Source organism: Phalacrocorax aristotelis, chromosome 1, assembly GCF_949628215.1.
Source record: "Phalacrocorax aristotelis chromosome 1, bGulAri2.1, whole genome shotgun sequence".
In the NCBI taxonomy this organism is placed as follows: domain Eukaryota; kingdom Metazoa; phylum Chordata; class Aves; order Suliformes; family Phalacrocoracidae; genus Phalacrocorax; species Phalacrocorax aristotelis.
In genome coordinates, this window is record NC_134276.1 from 142,312,726 (window position 1) to 142,332,444 (window position 19,719).

Sequence of the window (19,719 nt, forward strand, 5' to 3'; positions counted from 1 at the left end):
AAACCCAGCTAGAGCCATGGGCAGCTCACCACAGTCCTCCACTGGGGGTTGCAAATGTCCATTATTACCCCCAAAATCCTAATCAAACAAAGAACAGAACTGGATAAAGATCGGGAGAGAAAGTCACAGGGAACTGTCTCCAAATGCTCAGACAGGAAGGAACAGGAGGTCCTCTTCTGGCATCGCTGCCTCTCACCAACTCCCAAAGGACACATCAAAAAGCAAGGAGGGGAGAATTTCTGAGATGGGGAAGTAAGAATGTTAGAAAGAAAGCCTAGCTAGAATTGAAATTATTTTAATTTCTAGACAGAGTGAGTAAAAAGCAACATAATGGCAGTATACAAAATAACGAATGGCACAAAGAAGGTACATATAAGTACTCCTATTTACACTTTTCACATAAAAAGAGAACAAAGGGACAGTCAATAAACCCGAACAGCAGCACACGTACAAGGATAAGCGAAATCCTGTTGTTCTAATGCACTGTGCACAATCACCCAGGGAGCTCACTGGTCCAAAATATCACTAAAATCGCAGCTGCAGAGAGACTTTCAAGAAAGGGACAGGAATGTACCTGAAAGAAAAGATCATTTGCAGTTATATTTGCTATATGTGAGTTACATTAGCAGTGAGCAATAGTGTGGGGTTTTAAGAGAGAAATTCTCACACAAATAAGAATGAATGGGAGGGGGGCAAAATCCCTTTGGGCAGATTAGTCCAAAAATTGCCGTCTAAGTTCCTCCTCCTCTGCACCATTTACACTGGCTATTTGCAGCAATCAGCAACTGGAGAAGATGAACTGCTTCTCCTGATCCCCTCTGGCTCCCTCCTGCAGCAAGGCCAGAGCAGTTCCCACCTACTCTGTCCCCCTGCATCCCCCAGGGATGGGGACGTTCACCTTCCCTCCCCGCAGCCGCCTCACCGCCGGAGCACCTGGCAGGGCCAGCCCGGCGTGCTGCTGCCACCAGCCACGCTCCCTGCAGCGACTTCCTTGAAAACCACCGTACTTTTGGGGTCTCTGGCTTCAGGGGCTACCAAATAGCTTCATCTGAAAACCTAAACCCAGTTCCTCAGGCTGGGGTGTAGCTGTGGCGAGTGAGGGCTGCCTGGGAAAAGGTGGGTGCCAAGTCTCAGCTTGCTCATTCCTTGTAGTCAAGGAACATTTCACATCCTCAGCCATATGTGACTGAGAGGTAAAAATAATCTTGCCTTTTTTTCATTGACATGCAGCGATCTCTCCCCTATTCGTCATCAAAATTAACTGCAATTAATCTCGGTAACAGTTCTGCCTGGTGATGGGAACGCACGCATTAGTGATACACATCAGCACACCTTCGGGAGTGATGGTACCTAGACAGGTATCAGTGAAGGTCACCAGTGGGGAGGTGGGGCGGGAAATGACTTGAGAGAACATCCCTGATCTTAAATAGGGCCGACGTTCGTGGAAACCTTCCTTTTCATGGCCTCACTGATCTGAGGCAAGAAGATTCGAGGCAAGAAGCCCAGGCCTTGACTGGGCCCACACAGTTAAAATAAAAAGAAGTCACCTCGCCTTCATCTCCCTGTGAGGGTTGTGTCCTTAACACTCAACCCAGAGCACGAACTGTTCTCCCCCCGACTGCCGCCCGTTCCCAAAGGAGGGCATCCCAGTTCCTGGCTGCTCCACAGCCCCGTTGCAGCGCTTCCTCACGTTAGCTCTTCCCTGCGTCGCAGACACACTTGGCATATTCCCCCACCAAAATACATCAGTTGGAGGTAACGGGCGCTGTTTTCCCCCCCTCTCTGCAACCCCAAGCTCCAACTTGCTACCTTCTGCAGATGTGGTGGCCTGGAGCTGGTGGATGGAGCAGGGTCCCTTCTGCCCGCTACCCCCAGCCCCTCTGCCAGCTGCCCCCCTAGCTGACCCATAGCCCGCCACAATAACAACATTAATGTCCCACCGGCTGGCTCCTACACCTGGAGAAGACAGGCAGCTTCCCCGACATGGGGCTGAATGCATGAGGTGGATATAAAGAGACCTTATTTTTTGTTTGTTTGGTTTTGGTTTTTTTAAGACTTTATTTGTCTAACATGCTTGACCAAAAATTACAACAACAACCAAGTTATGCCAAAATGATTAAATAACCTTTAAGCTTTCATACCTCAAGTATTTTAAATGATATTTTGAAGTAACAGCTGCTTTCGTATCCTTTCCACATAAAAATACAGAGTATTTTGAAGATACCTTAGGAAAAATTATTTTTAAGAGAATAGTTTATGGTCGACATAGAAATTTTGTTGAGGCTAATAAAAAGACCTCTTCCCCCCACTTTAACATTTTAGTCTCTTAAGTGCCGTGAGCGAATGTAAACATTTCAGACCTCTTTAACATACAGCCAATTTCCTGCCACATTTGTTTCAAACTGCTTGAATTGTGACTAGCTAAGACACTTTTATTCTAACTACACGCTATTGCTCATCTTCCCAATGATGGCGGGTGTTCGTATTTAACTATGAATTGCAGCCCTTGATGATTTAGGAGCTGATCCTGCTATTTCTACACCAGTAGTTTTGACAAAAGTGGCCCCATCTGAATTCATGGCAGACTGCTCATGCGCTTGTGAACTATTCACCCAAAAACCAGCTGCAGGACACCGGCAGTTGGTTCGGGTTTTGTTTCAGGAAAAAGCAGCACGTTACTTTAGACTCAACAGCTTACAAGAAATGACAGACCTGCGACTTGTCATGTTTTCTGGTGGTCTGGTGGTTTCTGGTGGGTCCCCAGTGCGAGTTAGTTTCTGGGCTCAAATGCCACTGCTCGCAGCAGCAATGTTTCTGCCTGCCTCGCTTAGAGTTGAGGCCGATATAGCCTGGTTTTGCAACCCAAGTATTTTAAATTGTGTATGCATATAAAGTACATGCTGCTGCTACGTGAAGCTCACATTTACACCCATGTATCAGGCAAAAAGTAACATACACAATTATCCACTGCGCTTGTGCAGATGCGGGCTGTGCACAGACCTGCTAACAACCCTGTATTGGTAGTGCGATGATTCGCCCGACGTGTGTGAACAAGATTTAATATCTAGAGGCCATCAGCCCCGAATTCAGGATGTCTACGTTCGGAATACCGCACTTAAACTACCTCCATCCAGGCTCCTCTTGGAGCATGGAAATGTTTGTTAGTTCAAGGCAGAAACCCATTTCTTGTAGGGCACGTCTGAAGCACTTTTTTTGTGTGTGTGTGTGTGTTTGTAATGAGTTCTTAAGCTTCTGCCTAGGATGGGACTGAAATCCCAGCAGCTTCAACACCTCTGTTAACCTGCAGGAAAGCTGCACAGGCAGTACTAGCGGCGACCATCCCAGCCAGCTCCTGACATGTCCCCCGCTTTGCCTGGCGTCACATGCAACACGACAGACGGGTTTCAACTCGGTTGATGATTTTGTCTTGGGCCTCTCTCAGCAGCGTCCATGAGCGGTCAAACATCAGCGACAGGTTTTGTGAGGCGGCCCCCGCTCTGCACCCACAGGCGTGAACATGTCACTCATCGCACTTACGTAGCTACTACCCAGCTACCAAGAAGCGAACGCCCAAACTCCACCTGGAGGTGACTCCTTCTGCTTGACATCCGTAGTGTTCCCCAAGGACAAAGGATCACAATGACATGTAATCACTTCTGACTGAGGCCAAATTCAAACCAGTAATCTCACCGTTGGCTGCAAGTCCCATTAACATGCTTTAAACAAATAGTCCCAGTGGGTTTTATTGAAAATACCACTACTGAACATTGGGTGGGTCTTTTATGGGTTGTTGGTTTGGTTTCTTTTTTTGCTTTTTACATACAATCAGGTATCGCCTTACCATATGAAAACACAGTAATATTTTTTTCTTTCCTTTTTTTTGTTAAGGGAAATGTCATCCTTTTTTTCACAGGCGAGTCCAGGTTACAAATTCCTGAGTTTATACTGCACTTAACACAGTCTCCCTTCTTGAATGTTGAGCTGTTTACAGCATGCCAGCAATATGCGCCATTTCCCTCACCATCTGTAATGCCAGATGTAGTAAAACTTGATTTCAGTACAGTGAATTAGGGCCTCTATGGCATTGGGCTTGAATAGATGCAAAGACTTAGACCTGGAGGACTTGAAGCAACAGCTTTCCTCCTGTGACTGGTCATTCGTGAACCACCTTTTATATTTGCCACGTTAATTAAGGGAAAACATCTTTACCATCATTTTTCTTTTACCAAGAGCTCACTGGGAAACATCTGAAATGAGGAAATCCTAGTCTAAACACTTAAGTTTAAACCGCAAACTTTCTCAAAGAAACACTCCTTTAAAAGACACTGTTCTTTTAATAAGTCCAATATAATGCACGGTATATACAAAAGTCCCTACTTAAGAGAGATATATATATATATGTATATGTATATATATATATTTATGTGGAATGCATTCACTTTTCTGCGTTCACGAATATTTTAATGGTGAAATGTTAAAGTCTCTAATCTCCTTCTGGTACCAAAATGTCTTTGTTCCTCATCCACATTTGTCACTCAAAATTTAACTGTGAAGAGCTAGCAGGGAAAAAAGAAGAAGGTTTTTGCTTTTTTGTTGAATGGTTCCCTATTGGGATTCTCAGCCAGCAATATAAAGTTGCTAATGTGTTGGGCACAACTTTAAATCCTCATTATAATCATGTGTTCCTTGGAGTAGGTAAGTCAATAACTATAGGTGGATTAAGCGGCTGGTAATTCACAGTGCACACAGATGCATTCACATAGGTAGTAGTTCCATCAGCCATGACACCATAACCTACAAAGAAAGAACAACTCTGGTCACTCTCACTATTCATTATTATCTTCTTTTTTTTTTTTTTTTAAATTATTCACCTTTATCACACAGCGATAAGTGGCACATTTATTACTTACAAGGAATTTAAAAATTCTCTTCATGCAAAGCAGAACGGTCTCCTGAATTAATACAGGCTTTGTCCTCCAGTAGAACTTTTTGCCATCTTATAAATTGTGCAAGAAAAGCAGAATGGACCCTGACTAGCTAGTGGCTATAACCTCTGGCAGCCAGCTAGCCAAGCCTCCTTAGAAAGACAGATATTTTTTCCTGCAAATGTTTTTTCTTAAAACCTTCTCAGTTTTGGAAAGGATGAGAAGATAGAGCTTAGGCAATTACCACATTGAAAAAAACCATACTTCTGATAATTTAGGTTTGGAGTCATCAGTGCACCAAACTCTGGGCAATTTTCATCTTTCCACCTTTTTTTCTGTCCTGTCTTGTACATCTGTTAAGCAACCAGTGAAGAAAAAGCATTGCCTGACTAAGGGGAGTAAGTGTGCCTGTGCACCTGGGCGGGATTTGTCTAGTAGGAACCTCTTCTTCCCATGTGTTTGAACTGGTTGACCACTTTCAAGCAAATTTGATGGAAAGAGATGAAAATGCCTTCCCAAGCAGAGAAAAAAAAGGCTTTATTAATGCATTCTCTGATAGACAAGGTGAATTCACACCTTAAGACACCATAACATTTCCATGGGAGAAAACACACTTCTCTATGTCTCACAAGTGGCAAAACCCCTTTAACTGCATCTCATGTCCGAGTAGACACCCAAGCCAAATGATGTGCAGAAAATCAAACTTCCAGCTCTAATGCCTGTAGAAATACCATGAAATACTGTTTGAGAAAGTGAAGAAGCCACCCTTTATCTGCCCTGGTGTTATGAAGAAGTAGACACACTCTCCATTGTTAAAAATCTTTCTATGAGTGACTAGGAAAAAACATTAAGCTTGATTACACTAAAACTGAAAACTTAATGTTGGAAACTTGCATTGAAATATTAAGATCAATATGAAGAAATGTATTCACAATCTGAAATACATGATTTTTGGGAAATCACCTGGTAGAAAGCACTTGTACTAAGATTCAATCTTGCCCTTAATGAAGTTAATAGCGAAACATATTCATTGCTACACACAGCGAGTTCCAGCTATCCAAATCCTAGGTACCTAGGATCCTATAGTTTTCTAAGTGCAATTTCGCATCTTACAGAAACATTGTTAGTTGCAGAACTTACAAACAAAGAAACAGTAGCCAAATTCCTTTGCTTTTTGTTCCTTAAAATACCCTGAATAATGCAGGGCCTCCTGGACTCCCCATGGAAAAACCGCACTATAATTAGGGACTAGGGAGGGAAGAAAACTCTGTCAGGTTCCTGTCACAGACATTTCTTTAAATCATTTGCTGTTTGCCACAGAACAATTGTTCTGTGTAAAACGCAAACTGCACGGAGGACAGTCAGCATTGCTGCTGGGACTTTCTGTCTCCTCGGCTACACGTTTGGAGAGAACAGAATCAGCTTGCTAATACGTTCCTTTTGCTGGAAGATTCCTAATGCCACAGTTTTCACTTCTACTCTGCTGCCAGCAGAATTTCTTCGGCCACGACCTCAGCCAAGTACCGGCTGTAATGGGCAAACCAGGATTTTAGCTGGAGTCCCTGACATGCTGCTTGCCACTTCCATGGGTCTGATCAGCAGCAAGCCCATGTGCAGAGGTATTTTTTGGCAGAGACAGCAATGCAGAGGGGGAAACATCTCTTCTAAGCGTCTCTTCCTCCCGGATGTTCGGTAAATGACTGCTGCAGATGTAGCTATGCTCAGTCAGGGGAGGATCTCATCTGTTCAAATCATGCATTCTCTCTACAAAGAGCAGCTTCGTTTGCACAGGCTGTCTGCAATGGGAATTCTCCTCTGCAGAGATTTAGCCTCCCACTGCAAAACAGGCTATGCAGTTCCCCATTTGTTTTCTCTAAATTATGATAGTTAACAAGAAGAGTACCTTGTTTCTGTGTTCTGATACCGACTGTGCCAACTGTATTAATTCACAAGATTTACCATTCTGTGGATGTGCCACTCTTTTCCCTTGGGAGCCAAAGTTGGGCTTGGTCTTAGCAGATGTGATTTTGTTTACCTGCCTGAAACTTCATGACTTGCTACATGTTTGCTTATATCCCCTGCAACCCACTTGGCTTACAATTTCTGAAAAGACAATGAGTTTGAACTGTATTCACCAGCTCTCTTGTATGGAATCTCAAAGACTGCTGTAATAGCAAAGGGTTAATAAAAATACCGTTTACCCTGTGATGTAACAGCACCTTGGACATTACCTTGGCATTAACAGGTCAACGCAGATGAGACACATGAGGAGAAAGGACTTAATCCCTGAGCTGTAAAATAGTGACCTGAATGTCTTCTCCATCAGTTTTACGCCAGCACCACCTCTCATCAATGTCATTCCTAACCTAGCACGGTGAAAGCTCCCACCAGCAAGTCAGAGTGGGATTTCCTGGGAAGGGTAATAGCTCTTCACAAAACCAGAAGTATCTGAGTGCCAGCTACTCCAGTTTTTCCGTTTGTTCATTTCTATGCTGGTGAGACCCACAGGTACCCTTCGAAGGCTCTAGCAGTCCCAGAAGCAGAAAACTGGCAGTTGTGAAGCACCTTTTCCTGCCAGGAAGTTAACATTGCCAAGAACTAAGCAGCTGATAATACATGCTTACAAGCCAATGGTACACTTCTGCACAGCCCAGTGGTTTCTTCTGGTAGCGGCACTGCTTGAAGTCTTGCTACCATGAGATGTGAACAGGACAAACTTCTCTATAGCAGACAGCATCTACCCTCCTCTTTGCCTGGAGCTGAACTCCTACTGCCACTGACTGCAGTGGAACATATTTGTCACCTTTACTGACTAATTTTTTCCCAGTTAAAATTCAAGTAGTCAAGAGAACCCCTTTGTTTTGTCCAGGTACAAAATGCTTCCCCTGCCAAAGCAAATAAATATCTTGAACTTCTACACAAGTCAGTAGTGACATCACCTGATTTTAACTTCATATAGGCACTGATGGGGAGACACAACCTTTATCGTACAATCTTGAAGATTAAGTCTTAGAAGCAACCCCCAAAACATTCTTACCCATTTTACAAACACAGAAACTGAGACACAGAGAGCTTACATTAATTATCTTAAGACACAGAGATTCAGCAGAGGAAAATACAATCCATCAATCCTAATATTTAGTCACTTTCTGTAACTACTGGACTCATGTTCTTATTTTAAAATTCACAGTAATCATGTCTGTGAAGGAGGCATCACCCTGTTTTATAGATGTAGAAACTGAAAGAGAAGCTGAAGTACAAATATTGAAATGAAGGTATCAGCCAATTTCCTCTCTATTTATGCAGCTAAATAAGTACCTGAATTCCAGAAGTGCTTCAGTTCAGACATTTAAGTTTGAAAATGCTAGTTAAACCAGACAACTTCTGTGTCTGTGGTTTCTAAATATGTGTAGAAAGAAATGTGTTCTGACCTTCATGGATATGTCCAAAAACATGAAGCCTTGGCTGTATTCGTCTCTGGACTGTGTTCAGCAGCTCAACACATCCTACCCGTTGCATTTTCTTAGGAACCCAGTCTAGAAAACCTTTGGAAAAGAAAGAAAAGCTTTAAAAGATGACAGGTGATCTGCAAAGCTGTGCTGCTATTCAGTATTTCTGAGATTTCATGTCTCGTGGCTTTTCATAAGCAGCCATAGAGCTACTGACATGGAAGAAACAGTGTTTGCCTTAGGAAGTAAAAGACGAAGGAAGGAAAAATACTTGAGGAAAAGCATAAACCTCATCCAAAGAAAACTCTTGCCATTTATTTTTCAAGGAAAAAAAAAAATCACTGCAATTACAGTATTTTTGCACTGCTCTTAATGGGAAAACTCAATGCTTTATCCATTCTTCCTTTAACAGAGTAAGATGTAAAGAGCAGTATGTCCAAAGTGAGTCTCTAAGGAATCTAGACCAACATTTAGCTATTTAAATCTAGTCCTGGGATCTAGTTTTTAAAATTGAACACTTAAACTGATGCAATGGAATCTGTGCTGCTAATAATAAAATTAGATTGTTGTCACACTGAACCTTACAGTAATGGAACACAGGTGAGGAACCCACAGCATGCCTAAAAACCAACATCCTCAAGTAAAACTGGTTTAAGCGCTTCATGACACAGCAAGCCTCACTAGCCTGAATCTATGGACCTCAGATAGAAGAGAAACTCCGCCCTTCTGCAGTAATTGTTTTTAAGCGCTACACTTACTTGCAAAAAGTTTGTCTAAAAATGCAGTTTTTGTGCATACAGACAAACATGCACACCAACTTGCTTACACGTCTAAAAACATTCTGCAGAGGGGTGCTTAGTGCCAACTGAAGTCTCGTGCTTCTTTCAAAGCAGTAGTATAAGGATGCTGTTGTATTACAGCGTTTGCAATATCCAGTCTTGTTTTCCTTCTGTTGTTCTGCCATTTTCATCAGGCTCAAATTTGGAAACCCAAAAGATGTAACCATTCTGTTTTTCTTTAGTCGTTCTGATACTTTTCCTGTGTGCCTGTTATACCTTTGTATCTCTGACTTAAGATTGCTGCAATAGCGTGAATATATTGTGCCTTTGAGAAACGTCTGGAGGTGTAGAGTCTGGACCTGGTTTTCATACGTTTGCTTTTGAGGTCTGCTCAAGCATGGCTAAATAACAGCTAACCAACTGGCTTAAAAGACCAGAACTGTGGTATTCAAGCTCTTGGAAAAGCTCTCAGATTTGCTAGAGCTTCAGGGTAGGTTCACACGTTGAGAAATACCTCTTTAGATGCCAGTGCTGGGTTCAGTATGCTGAGGGGTTTTACGAAAATGGTAAAAATTTGCCCTTGTATCATGGTTATTCAGAGAGCTAAGTCCACTTTTCAGAAATGAGTTGGGAATGCAACATCCTAAATGTCAAAAAAAGAAGTTCGCATAACGGCCACAGACTTATAATTCATTCAGATGCCTCTGAAAATTCTGCTTGGCTCCTGTCAGGGGGATGTACAAAAAGAAAGCCCTGCTATGCTCAGACAGAGCAGAGCAATGCTCAGTTCTGGTAACTGATTTTACCAGGCACTCTTGGCATCCAACGCAGGTCAAAATTCACTGTAGGAAATAATAAGCATTTAAGATGTCAAAGCGCAGCCAGCAACTCCTCTGGAATCCAGTCATGCTTTTTTCAGAGCAAACGTGTTATAACCATAGGTTTTGTTACTTCAACGATTTGAAACAGTTAATTGTCAAAATGTCTGTGGTGAACATAAAGCCTAAAGTATTTCCACTTCAAAAACTTCACAAACAAAAATCCATAAAATTAACTTCTCCATTAAATTAAGCATTATTTATGTTGAACATGTTTTTGTTTACATGCATTATCACCCTTCTGAAGCTTTCCCATATGTTTGCAGCTTATTATGTACACCTGACTACACAAACTAAGAATAATTGATTACACCTAGCTAACAATTAGAGTTCATCTTAGGGGTTTTTTAATGTTTGGTTACTTGAAACAGGTTTCTGCAGCTGTCAGGAAAGTATAAATCTTTGTCACTGACAATCAAACAGACAGCTACAAATGAAGACTTAAAGGTGAAATTAAATTAAAAACCAACAAAGAACAATGAACTTTTTGAAAAGAAATACAAGAATCATAAATGCAGTTCTTCAGGAATCAGAGAAAAGACTTTAGAAGTTATACTACACATAAAAGTAACAAAAATATGCTGATATAGAAATGAGCATTAGCACTGATCCCATAATCATTATCTTTATGAATGATCTCATATCTTTATTAAAAATAAACAGGCTAGTGATAAAACGGTCAGTGATAGCTGTTTTAGCCTTTGTTTTCTCATCCTGTGTGAACCTCCTGTGTATCCCTGCCCTGGTTTCATCCCAAAGCACTACTCTAAAACAGAAAAAAAATAAAAATTACTCTGATTTTTGTTACATGTCTAACTGACTTAGAAACACAAAGTCCATTAACTCTTAATAGTGCTTCTGCATCTAAATCATGCAGGCAATTTTAGATCTATCTAATAATGTAGTATTAATTAGTTTAGGAGGATGCACACTCTTTTGAAGACGGAAAGAGAAAGCAGTACAGAAAATGCATGATGGACAGAATTTAGGCAGCCATACTGGAGAAAAAAGACGAATTTGCAAGAGCACTGATTGCTATTTATGATCATTAGGAACAGCTCTAGTGATGCTGTCCAAGATCAGAACAACAGCAATCAGCTTCCTGGTTAAAATAATTGCCTGGGAGGGTCAAGGAGGATCCTGTTTCCCAAAATGTCTGGAGCTACACAAGAAAGTTCTGTAAGTTAGGCAGAGTGCTCATTTCTTTTGAAGCACCATGGTTGCCATGGGTGTTAGGGAGACCAACAGCTGATGCCCTCAGGCAGAGCGTTCTGTGCCTGATACATCTATTAATGCATCAATAAGAAAAAGGCAAAGAAACAGGAACTTTTGAAAAAGAAAATCCTTGAGGGACAGTAGAAGCTTAAGAATAAAAAAAAAATAGAGAACAAATACCGAGACATAGAGATGAGGGGAATTCACGTTACCCCATTACAGTTAGTGGAGATGGGCAAGCTCTTCCTCAGAATTACTACAACTTACTTTTCAATTATTAAATTTACTATTAAATTTATTATTAAAGCATGTCTGTTGAGTGCCTACTCTGCAGCGCTCTCTAGAGGTTCTCCTCCCTCCGCTGATCACAGAGGCAGCCTGGAGAAGCCTGCTGGCTAAATTAGCAAGGTGCTGAAGCTGGGTGGTGCAAACCCCTCTCTCCACCTTCCAACACTGGATTTCAGGTGCTAGACACAGGGATATTCTCTGGACCAGCTGAAGGTTGGATTTCTTTACAGCTGGCTTTAAAAGTGCTGAAAAAGCTTCTGAAAAAGTTTTAAATATGACTTTTAAATAAAACTATACCAAAGACCCAGCATCATGCCCAGTGCTAACCATTTGAAGCTGATATCTCAAGGTCTAAACAATCAGTTGCTGCCATCCACTTTTTACGATACAGGTCCATATTAAAATCAGTCTATGGCATGGCATGAGACTCCACTTAGGTGAAGTATCAAAACACACGCCCTTACTGTGAGAAACTGTGCTCACAAAGAAGCCCTTTCCCCCAGGATTAGAGAGCAGTGGAATGCAAACATGGCTTTCTAAAGAAAACAACGAAACACAAACCCTTTAGATACTTTCTCCTCCAAGCTCTGAAAGAGGAGAAGAAAGGGTGGAAGACAAGAGGGCTTTAGCTTCAGGAAATTGGGGGGATCTAAAGGTTTAAAGAAACCAACTGCCTTCATTTCACACAAAGCACTCCTCCATAGTAAGACTCAGCAGAACTCTTAAGTACATGCTCACTTTTGTGTCTATTTATTAAATTAGTGAGAGTTAAACACACAGTTGCATTAAATATAGCCTCCTATATGTTAAATATGTTGAAAAACATGTTAAAAGCCTTAAGCCTTTACTGAATCTGGACATGTTTCTGTGATTTTATTATTTCCATAACACAGATAATTTCACTATTATCTAAGAATACAAGAAATGTCTCCTCCTTTTATATCACCTAGATTAATATTTGTAAAACACAAACGCAAAACTATTTCTTGTTGGTCTGTTAGTGTTGCCAGGTTGTATTAATTACAGGCAATTCACTCACACTGTCCAAAGAATAGGCAAACAATGGCAGCATTTGGGTTTGTGAGGCAGAAGATGCTCCAAGTCAGCATGATGAGGAAAAATACAGACTCTGGGTACTCGCTGGTGGGAGAATGCTACTGCAAGTGAGGGAGAAAGACAGTGCTAAAAGACCAAGATCCCAGTCCTGCATTTCTCTTCAAGCAGGCTCCATGATTTAAATCTACTGACTTCACCAGTGGCAGAGTGGACAAATTCACAGGAAAACTAGACCTTGCTTATTTATAAAGCTCATTAAGCCTTCCTGTGTTAAGGCTTTATTTTTTAAGCCATTATTTAATTTCCTACCATTGAACATAGGTAATCATGACACATAAACCTGAGCTGAAGTCCTCGTGCTGCTGCAATCAGTACGGATGTTACTTTTGAATTTTGTCAGTCAGGATTGCACTCTTTGTCTAAGGAGAGCCATCAGTTACTGTATAATCATCTGAAATACATAGCTAGAGCACTAGTATTTTCTTACCGAGAGGTGGTCCATGTGTTATAAGAATATCTATTCCATCTGGAATAAGGTTCCATTTCTCTAATAGTGCTTGGCCTCGTGGAAGATTAAAGCCCCAGCCATAAAACCAAGGTTGCCTGCCAAGAGAGGAGGAGAATGTCTTCAGTGCTACTTCCATGTACTGGTTATCTAATTAAAATACGAAGATTGACTCTCTGCTAGCATGGAATTTGGAGACACAAATAGCATTCATTTTCTTCTTTGTGTGCACAGTAAAACCCTCTTTCCATACAACCAGTGTTATTTAACTTGCACGGCAAACCAGAGCAGTCCTTACCACTTTCAGTAGGCAGTATACAGTAAAATATTCACAGTATTCCTCTAACTAGGTGAAAAGTAACTCTTACAAGACCTGGATACCAAGATGTCCATGTGTGGATTAGCATCCTGGATCCCCACAACATCTAGAAGAACATCTACCTCAGATACCTAGGCGTGGATATGTTTCACGTTGGCTCCCGCCATGTTTGGCCCTTAGTCTGTGACCAGCTGGGCAAGGACAGACCCTGGCACAACGACAGATCCCGCTCCAAAGTTGGAGACATCTATGCTGTTTTTTGTTTCCCTAATTGGAAGCATCCCATCAGAACAGGAATATTGCTTCTTTTCTTACATATAATTTTCTCCTGTCCTCTGGTGTGTTGGCTTGCTTTTAAGTAAGATTTTCCATATTCAGGATTTCTTATCAGATGGGCATTTACATTTTTTAAAACATATTTATGGAGCAGCTCATCATGGAGCAGTGGGACTGTAACACTGCCAGCCAGAACACACTTTATCCGTATCTTCCTATCCCACTGATTAAAAAAATGTATTCCACAGCAATTATATCACAGTGATAAATTACATCTTGCTGACTATACCCTAATTCTAGGTCATAAAATTGAGGGGTTAGTTTTAGGCTGGAATTTTTTGTACAATTTTTTGACTGACATGTTCTGGCCATATCCGTATTTGGAGAACAACAAATAGGCTGCTGTGATTTAATAAGGTTTATGATAATTGCAGCCTTAGTGTTTATAAATATATACACATCAACCAGAGTTCCCTTTGAGATGTTACTTTGTTGAGGAAAGCTTTACACTCCCTCACCGCATCAAAAGACAGAAAGAATTCTTTCAAACAAATTCTCTGAACTCCACTTTACATCGTGTATGGCAAAGACAAAAGAAAATGCCCATAAAGCTATTATTCATCCTCTTCCCTTACTGATGCTTGACTAACATTTCAAAAATTAGCATGTCTGCAATCTTCATGATGATGTATTTCCCACTTTTCCTTTCAGAATGCCGAAAAGACAAGTCTATTGAAAGCAGCTTAAAAACCAGAGCTTGCTAAAATATAAAGGGATGTGGCTCACCTGAGGGAAGAAAATTCTGCTACAAGGAAAGGAAGAAGGGGGCTTTGCAGAATGTTTCCTGCCTTTCTTCCAAAGATAAAAAAAGCCTCAACTTTTCTAGAGAGATGACTGAAGGGCTTTCTGTGTCCACAGCTAAGAGCTCATCTCCTAGCTCTTCATCACACAATCACACAGCACCCTGGATAACCAGGGTCTGGATAAACAGGTGTCACAGGGCAAAAAAAGAAAGGGAAAAAAAGAAAAAAAAAAAAAAAAGAAAAGGTGAAACTTTGTACATCTGCCACTGGGACCAGAAATACATCCCAGCCCCTAAAAGCTGTGATGAGGGAGGTGAAGGTGTATGAAGAAGAGATGCTAATAGCAGTAGCAATGAAGCAGAAACCTTGTTCTGAGACAGGTTGCTCCTATCAGGGCGACTGGCTGAGAAAAAGACATATCCCTGTATCAGGGATAGGAAATCATGCTTTTCTGGTTACCTGTTCATCTCCTAGCAGCCTTTCCTCATAGGAAGAACAGCACCTGGCTCACAGGTATGTGACTTCTCACCTTCCTACTGCTGGGGTGGTAGGTCATGGTCTAGTTACTGGCTTATTTTACGGTAAGCTACCAGTGACGTTCCTGTATGACGCTGTCATGCAGAAGCAAACCACAGTCTGTGGCATTTGATCAGCCTGTCTTTACGTTCAGCTCACCACTGACAGAATGGGATTATTTTTGTCTCACAGGAACACCCTGAAAATAAATAAACTGAAGTCTGTGAGGTGCTCTGATATTACAGAAGTGGGAGGCTTTACAAAAATACAGAGGTTAGGCTTTTTCTAAACTCTCCAGCCGTCCCTGCCTTGGGATTGCGTTCCACACCTTACGTGCCAAGTATCTTTCTTCACCAAGATGAAAATACTCAACTGTTTGGCAAATTGACTTTAGACCCAGAGCAAGTATTCCAGGAGCAAAATCTCATTGACAGAAAATATCTGCAAGGGCAAATAGGAGGCAAATTAAGTGTAGGCATAGTAAATCATGCTTTTAAAGCCTCTGACAGATCCAGTGAATACAGGAGGCCTCTGCTGCCACCCATCACTCGCTCTGGTGCTGCTAGGCATGGACAGGACCGTCCCCATGTCCCCGGTGGAATAGAGGCGAGGTGCCATGGCCACTCCACACCCCGAGAAAGAAACCGAGGTGAAAGATCAATATTTGCCCAAGAAAAAAAGGTAAAAACCCTATGCAATAATTATTTTAAGGATACAATGAAGCATTTATAAAGAGAAATAATCGCGACTGTCACAAGTCTCACCAGAAGTCAGCTTAATCCTGCTGAAATCCAAATGACTACAAATGGCATAGGCAGCTGTGAGAGGCTCTGCCTGTCTCTACTAGGGCTAGCCTGTACATGGCCACTTTTTAAAAAGCCCGTTTCCCCTTATGAATAGGCATGATCTGCTTATTAAGACAAGAAGCACTTTCCCCCGTCCCTCCCTCTCTTTGTGGTGACTGCAGCATGTAGCCGCCTGAGCGCAGGGCTGGTAAGTTATGCATGCTGGAGCTGTTCTTTTGTGAAGGGGAGATGTTACAACTTGTGTGATTTGCCATTATGCTGTCTTTTGTGACAATCCCAAGATCGAAAGAAATGTCTGGAATATTTCTGGCAAAAAAAAATCCGAAGTCCAAGAAAGGATTTAGCGAAGGATGTTGGTGTGCTTTACATTTGAGAGAAGACAGACAGATCATATACTTCAGTGCCCCCACCCCCAAAGCAAAACCATCTTTATACACACACATGGATTTTATAAATCCCCAAGTCCCTTCTTCTGAAAATTTATTGCAAAACAGCTATCGAAGTTTCCGAGCAGGGATAAAAATCTTCTCTAATACCCACTAACAAGTCTGTGACCTGGATATTGTGCAAAGACAACTTTGTCTAATATTTCCATTTATGATGGAACCTGAAAGCAAAGTTAGCGTTCATATCAAGCACCAAATTTCTGGATCCCCAGTTACTGCTTGCTCAAAAAAAATGTCGTATTTTTATAAACTACTTTTCAATAATATTTTACAATTTACAAAAAAAAAAAATGCTTTCATGTATGTTCTGTAAGAGAAAAATCTGTTCTCAAAAAACCCCTAAGAAAAATGTATTTGGCAATTAAAGACATACATCATGAATGTATTTCACCTCTGAAGTGAAGCGTTCATGTGTAGAAATATACTTTGATTTAGATCTTACCTTCTTAAAGCAAACAGTTTAAACCTCTCCACATATGACTGAAATTCAACAGTATTATTATCATGATAAGAATAACGATTGTCTACATGTAAGACTCTAGGGGGAAAATATATTGGAAGGGAATTTGTTTACAGCACGATTAACCTTATGTTAAAAACATATGAACAAGTTTTGCAGGTCAAATAATCTAGCATACAAAAAGGGCTGAATTATCAGAATTTGTGCTAGCAATCGGATGTTGCTTTATGTACTGAATTTCTATCTTTCTGTTCTAAAGTAACCATTGGAATAATTTTCTTACAGAATGATAGTTGCTATGACAACCATAGCAAATTTTCCTTTTCTGAAACAGATGTCTCATTTAGTTGAAAATTAGAATGTGAAAAACCCATGGGAAAAATTAATTCAAACTTTAACAGAACACTGACTACAATGTAATCTCTTATAGGTTAACCCCTTAACATCTTTCTGCACTCTTACAGTAACCTTCTCATAAATTCTAATTAAACCAGTTTAACCTCCTAGGAATGACCTTCTTAGATATCATTAGTGCTTTAGTTGTCTTTGAAAGGAGCATTTCTGTTACAGTAATAACAGGAAAAAGTCATACTAAAAAAAAAAGTGGTCAAACATATTACCGCCTTAATTATTTATTAGTTTGTCTTCTTCTATTCAGCTACTACTGGAAACACCTACCATGTGGTGCAAGAATTCTCTTGTCATTTAAACGGGGCATAACTTAGTTTTACATGTGATTTACTGTAAAGGGCGGTGATGCACTGCACAGATTTGACCTGTAATTTATGTGAAAATTGAAGGTTTTCAATTTTGAAACCACTGGTACCCATCTCAATCTGTTCAGCAAAAGTACAGAAACGGGACACAAAAAAGCATACTTGACTGGGGAAACTATCAGTGTGCATGGATTTTTCTATTACAAGCAATGAGACGTTGAAATCTGATTCTCCATCACCTTGACTGAATTTTAACATTTTTACTGTGAGGGTGACAGAGCAGTGGGACAGGCTGCCCAGGGAGGCTGTGGAGTCTCCTTCCCTGGAGACATTCAAAACCTGCCTGGACGCGTTCCTGTGCCCCCTGCTCTGGGTGTCCCTGCTCAGTCAGGGGAGCTGGACAAGATGATCTCCAGAGGTCCCTTCCAACTCCTACCATTCTGTGATTCTGTGATTTTAACTTAAAGAATGGATTCGTTCCTCTCTGTACACTTACCAGCTCAAGGGGACCCTTCACAGTTCTTGGTCACCAGCTACAGATGAACATGGCAGGCAGCCAGCAGGCAGTCAAAGAAACACTCCCACCACAGCACTTCCCATAGTGCTGCACAGTGTCAGCTACCACAAACACTTCAGGACTGCAAGATTTACTGCATCAGCTGCATCTAGGTTGTCCAGCTGAATATGACAAATCCCGCCACCAGTAGGCCCACCATTACTCTCTTCGACTTCAAGGGAAAACTCCGTTACATAGTCCAATACCCGGGTATTGGACTATGGGTGGTAACTGACTGAATATCCATCAGCATATCAAAGGAACTGGTGGGCAGCCTCTTGCAAACACCTTAGTAGCAAAATATACAGAACTAAAACACAGTGCGTATATTATTTTATCTCCTCATTTCTATAGTTTCCTACAGACATCTTTTTTGCAGTTGAAAGTCAAGTTTTCTCACTAGAATTCCTTTGCTTACAAAATAGATTTCCAAGGTTCACAAACACGTGCAACTTGCTCCAGTCTTTCCTCCACAACAGTTGTCACTTTTCTCCTACAGGAAAATAAACAGATATTGGCCGGTGACTGTAAAGAAACTCAGTGGGAAAAGAATGGACTACTACTTCTCATTACTGCTCCCCTTCCTGACAACTGCAGAGCTGCACATATTCAATATTTAGAAGATAGGACTATGCACACTGAAAGTCATACTGGTAAAAGCGACCGGCCAAGGGTCATGAGGCACCAAAAAGCAGTTAGATTCAGAAGTGGCAATCACAGGGAAAAATCCAACACAACCTGATCCCCAGCCAAAGAAATCTCACTGCTGGGCATTTAAATTTAATTTTTCATGGTCTTGATTTAATTTTACTATTATAGTTAGCTACAGATCTATGAACATGGGTACACAGTATTATATATGCTGTATATCTTTCCTGTCTGCCTGGTGTTCGCATCCTTCAGGTGTTCATATTTTTACATTCCACATCACTGCGTTAGTTGAATTTACCCAATCTCTGTAATTGCCTTTTTAGCCTTTCCTCAGTATGTAACCACCCAGTTCACTGAGTATTTCTACTGCTTTTTACTCAATTTTCTCTCCAAGTAGGGATTCATAAAAGTTCACCTTTTTACTTTGTGGGGTATTGGCTGTTTCTAAGCCTAAAGTATTCGTAAAATAACACTCATCTTTCTGTCTTTTCTTCCTCTCATTCAAGAGGACCATCCAAAGCAGGTGGGATACTAGCTATTAGGCCATTAGTGCCAGGGAGGACTGGCAGGGCACTGTTTGTTTATAGACTTTGAAATACCGTTCAACATCTTGGCATCCGAGCATTTTAACAGCATAACTGAGATTTTTAAAAAACAGGTTTCAGAAGTTTTGAGGAGTATGAGGAGACTTATATTATGAATAACTTCCGTGTGAGAGAGATGAGAGTGGTATGATTTTAGAGAAGGGGTACAAAAGCAGTGTACAAAACGAATTAAATTACGCAAAAAAAACCAGATTCACTCATTCATAATATTGGAACCAGGGCTTTTTTAATGAAAGCTAAGGCGTCATACTTAAAACTAATAAATGCAAATGATGGTTAATCTCATATAAGATTATCCCCTGGAACACATGGCCACAAAGTACAGCTCAGCAGGTGGAAAGGAGGAAGCAGAACAGAGGGGAATGTAGGTGCTAAGACGCGAGATGGTTTGCACAGCGTTACTTCGGGAAGCTGCAGTGAGCAGCAAATTGAACTCCGATCCTCTATCAGTCTGCTGGACACAACAGCAA

At 41.1% G+C, this 19,719-nt stretch overlaps 1 protein-coding gene across 4 annotated transcripts in view; it reads right to left on the reverse strand.

Annotated features, from left to right (window-relative positions):
* Positions 1 to 279: 279 nt before the first annotated feature.
* MPPED1 (metallophosphoesterase domain containing 1) overlaps positions 280 to 19,719 on the reverse strand; it is a 67,493-nt gene continuing 48,053 nt past the window's right edge. For all 4 annotated transcript variants that reach the window (XM_075112899.1, XM_075112906.1, XM_075112925.1 and 1 more), the window contains exons 5-7: positions 13,078 to 13,193; positions 8,357 to 8,470; positions 280 to 4,794 (exon numbers count right to left, since the gene is read on the reverse strand). In XM_075112899.1, coding sequence (XP_074969000.1) covers positions 4,676 to 4,794; positions 8,357 to 8,470; positions 13,078 to 13,193 — 349 coding nt within the window. In that variant the 3' untranslated portion in view covers positions 280 to 4,675. The remainder of the gene's footprint in view (positions 4,795 to 8,356; positions 8,471 to 13,077; positions 13,194 to 19,719) is intronic.